Here is a 4,434-nt window from a genome sequence, read left to right on the forward strand (position 1 = left end):
AGTGTATTTTACCTACATGAAGTGTACTATCAAATAACGAGATATGAAATGACCCAGTCATGATGTAAACGCGATACGAAATCAAAAACTCTTCCCGGTATGAAACTCGCGCCGTTGCGAGTTTTCTCATGTAAACACCCCCGAGTCAATGAAGACCAAAACGGAAAGCGGAAATTGTCTCTGTATCCGTGTTTTCTAAGTATTAAAGCTTAGATTAATTGTCATGTCCACAAATTTGGAAAATATAGAGCAAGAGAAAGACCGAGAAAAAGAGAAAGTAGGCGGCTGGCCAGCGAAGCTCAACGAGAAAAAGGGCTACAGAGATCTAGAGCGAGAGATAAAAAGCAAAGGATACATTTTTTGTTGGAAGAACAACATGAAAATTTTGTAGCGGCGGTAACAAAATGAGAAATGCTAGCGGCCACCAATGCAAGGTGAAAATGAGCGGCAGTGAAAAAAAACGTGAACGAGAAAACGTGCAACATTTCCTCCATAAAACGTGTAACTAAGAAGTTTCTGGAGATTTCACGTTGAGGTCGTGCAAAACAACGGCAAAGAAATGTACAAAAAAGTGTGCTGCACGTGCAAAGTTGCTTTTCTGCTAACTAGACCTATTGCTGTTTTTCACCGTTCTCCGGCGTTGCCTTCACCGCTTAGCATTACACGATTTTATATTTTGTTTGAGCAAACTATAAATATTATCGAGAGCTTAAATTGTTAAAGCGAGTTTACTGGAGGATTCGATTACTTGAACTTGAGAGAGAGAAACATCACGATATCTATGTTTCGGTCCAACAACTTTCAACACCTCAAAAGTAAAAACAGAGAAGCAAACACTTTTAGGTAAAAAGATGATAAACATATAAGTCACCAAGAGAAAAGTTGCTTCATTAACTTCTTTATTTTCGTGTCAACCAGTGATAATACAAGCCAATGACGCAGATTTACATTCAAGTCTTAAAAACCTGAATTTAAAATATGTCCCCAAATATATCTATCTAAACCAGCACCGAAACGACATATTGAAGCAAAAACCAAAGGGGTGGTTCCTCTTTGGAAAAGAAATTGAAATGAGTGTGTTCGACTGTTCAGTGCCACTTACATTAAGACAGGGGCACCCAAGGACGCAATGTTTCCAAATAAGTCAGATTTGTCTCAAATGATCTCTCTATGCTTTAGAGGCCTTCTTAGTTAATTTGGAGACCTATGTTTGTGTTTGGATATGTTAGGCGAACTTTTGTCGTCTCAAAAGTTTTAGGTGGCTTTTGGTCTCCTCCGAAACTGTTACCCATCCTGATGGGTCCGGTCGAAAGTTCAAAGACACAGAGTAGTCATACTTTATTAGAGGATTCTAGGGCGAAGTTTTGTCTTTATACCGAAATGTTCAGGAGACCGATTTTAGATTTTAACGATTTTAGCCTTCAGTCGAGCTTAAGCAATTTCTTGACAATATTTGCTCCTAGTTGGGTGCCCCTGATAAGAGTGAGTTATTAAGATAAGAGTGAGTTATTAACAATTATTCCTCGAGCCCGAATGGGCTCTGAGTCAATAGCCCATGAGGCTGAAGGCCGAATGGGCTATTGACTCAATGGCCATGAGGGCAAGAGGAATAATTGTTTTAGTAAAATCCAACTAGTTGGTCAAAAATATCATGACAAAACAACTTTAGCTAGCAAAACGCGATTCAGCCGCCATTGTTTTGGTTTTCAAAGCCGGCGCTTTTTGCTACTAGTAGGTTATAACATATAGCCTAGTAGTAGCTTAGCCAATCAGAATGCAGCATTGATAATAGACCGCTAGTTGGATTTTACTAATAAAGAACATGCCTGATCAGTTTAAGTAATTATTGCATCGATATTCACATTCAAAGAAATGTCAAAAACGAGACTAAGTTGTACTGAATACGTACTGCGAATTAAACATATGAATTTTTAAACGTAAGTTTTGAAAATAAGCTTTATGTAAGAACAGTTTTACTGATAATCGATTCGTTCAATTCCAATTTCAACCCTTTTCAAAAGCACGCCCATGGGATTTCAAACCAAATAACTATATTGCCTTGATTATAATTGTCTACAGGCCACCCCAAAAAAATTATCGTTAGCAACAATGCTGATAAGGTTACTTAGATTGGCAAGGTCCTTGGATTTTCTGCACTTTTCCACTTCCCTGAAAGTCAGCCATGGACATAACGTTCCCCTCTCCGGCAGCGCACGACTTGAATAGTTCGGAGATATCTTGATCACTCATGGCATAATCCCAGACACTGAAGCCTGCCATTTTCCCCACGAAGGTAAATTTGGAATCAAAAAAACCTGTGTGACCGGGGAGGTAACATTGTCCGAATACCAAGTTGGCTTCGTTGGTGTCGATTGTTGCTGTGTAAAGGAAAAGTTTAAGGTGAAGGCTATTATTATTATTACTTTTTTCTTACATCAGAGAGATTTTTAGAGTCATGTCGAATGAGGTAAAGGCTGAAGAATTCAAATGAACAGTAAACGGAAAAACCGTTTGTGATGCTTGACTCTTGCAACAAGAGAAGAGTAATTTAGAAATTGATCCTTCTTAGGTTGTTTTCTGTTTTGTGTTTTCAAAAACGTTAAGTCTTACCATTGTCTTACTTTAGGGTCCTTTAGATCCAAGCCATACGCATACCGTATGTCGGCTGCGTTACCTGGCTACAATAATTAACTGATTTCAACGGCGCGTTTGAAATAGCAGTGAGCAAGAGTTGGCCAGCTCCGAAGTACTTTAAAAAAGGTTTCTGCTTAGCCCCCCACATTTGTTATGCATTCAGTCAACTTTCAAATGCAGTCAAGTGCAGATATCAACTCTAGGCGTCCCTTTTAGCAAGGTGTTCGTCTTATAGTAAGGTGTTCGTTAATTAAAAGAGAGTTGCCTGTAGACCACACTACTAAACAAGCATTTTACAATAGGGTGGCACAAACTGTCCTGGCGGAATCCCACTACGTAGCCACAACGTCTAATGTCTCGACTACATCTATTGAGACCACACAAAAACATTTACCTTCGGCGACGTTCGAGTTGGCACCGGTAGCAAACGAGCAAGCCGTACAAGGCACTGTCTTCATTGGACAATACTGCAACGCAATCGGTGCGGATGGTATTCCTGTCAGGCTTTTAAGATTGCTTCTGGGTACATCGCACCTAGTATTGCTTACTTGTGTAAAAAATCGTTTCTCCTCTAGTATTTCCCTCACGCTGGAAGACTGTGTGAAAATGCAAGGGGTGACAGGCCCCACATCTATACCGGCGTGAAACCTTGTGTTAACCTGTTATATTTTAGCTCTTTTTTGACTAACGATCATGTCCCTAAGCGATTTTCCTTTCTTGTAGGAAATGATAGGTGGTTCTTTAAAAATTTGGCGAAGTAACGGTTGGTTTTGTATAAGATTCCATTTTTTCATTGAAACTTCTTTTAAAATAGACACTGAGGGCTGGTACTGTGTCACGAAAGGCGATATTTCTTTTTCCTCTTTGTTGTTGTGTTTCAGGAGTGCAGACCTCCTCTCTGTGAACTTTATATCTGATAGAAGGTTTTCTGTCATAGTTTGGGGGTAGCCTCTGTCAATCAAGCGTTTTTTGAAATTTGAAATATTTTCCTCAAACGTAGTTTTTGGGGAGTTTGTTCGTAGGATTCTCAAGGCTTCTCCTTTGACAAATCCTTTTTTAACGCTCGGCGGGTGACAAGAGGTACTAGAGGTGAAATGTGTGTACTGGAAGGTTTCCGTTTTTTTAAATGTGTCTTTACATCAAGGATAGATTTTTCCTTTAATCTTGTACCTTTGTATACAACCGTGTCTAAAAACACAGTCTCAGTGTCAGATATTTCGGCCGTAAATTTGATAGTTGGGTGATGCAAGTTTGCTTGTTCGATGAAGGCTTCGATGTCTGATTTACTTTAATGTCCCATAGGGGAAAGATATCGTCAATGTGGCGTTTCCAAACTGTAGGTTTAAAAACGGTTCTGCTTAGAATTGTTGTTTCAATATGTGCCATAAAAACGTTGGCAAAAGAAACTGCAGTCTTTGTGCCCATTGCAGTACCATGGGTTTGTAGGTAGTGTTTTCCATTGAACTGGAAAGAATTTTCTTTCAGAATTAGTCTAAGCATTTCCCGCAGGTAATGTGTAGGAATAGGAGCGTTGTCTTTGTAGAAGTTTTCATATGCTTTACAGACAATTTCAATGCCCTCGTTCTGAGGTATATTTGTGTGAAGAATTGTGACGTCCATCGAAACAAGAAATGTCCATTATTTCACCTTTGTGTTTTCAATAAAATTTATAAAGTCGGTGGTATCTTCGAGGTATGATTTCTGTATTTTTGATATTGGTTGCAGTAATGTATCAACAAAAGAGGAAAACCATACCCTGTTCAGACGCACATACACATCTAAGCCAAATAAGGTGGTGCT

At 39.2% G+C, this 4,434-nt stretch overlaps 1 protein-coding gene across 1 annotated transcript in view; it reads right to left on the reverse strand.

Annotated features, from left to right (window-relative positions):
* Nucleotides 1–896: 896 nt before the first annotated feature.
* Nucleotides 897–4,434, reverse strand: part of LOC140922992 (female protein-like) — a 12,672-nt gene continuing 9,134 nt past the window's right edge. Inside the window, exon 5 of the mRNA XM_073373040.1 lies at nucleotides 897–2,378. Coding sequence (XP_073229141.1) covers nucleotides 2,122–2,378 — 257 coding nt within the window. The 3' untranslated portion in view covers nucleotides 897–2,121. The remainder of the gene's footprint in view (nucleotides 2,379–4,434) is intronic.

This window comes from Porites lutea, chromosome 13, assembly GCF_958299795.1.
Source record: "Porites lutea chromosome 13, jaPorLute2.1, whole genome shotgun sequence".
Taxonomy (NCBI): Eukaryota; Metazoa; Cnidaria; class Anthozoa; order Scleractinia; family Poritidae; genus Porites; species Porites lutea.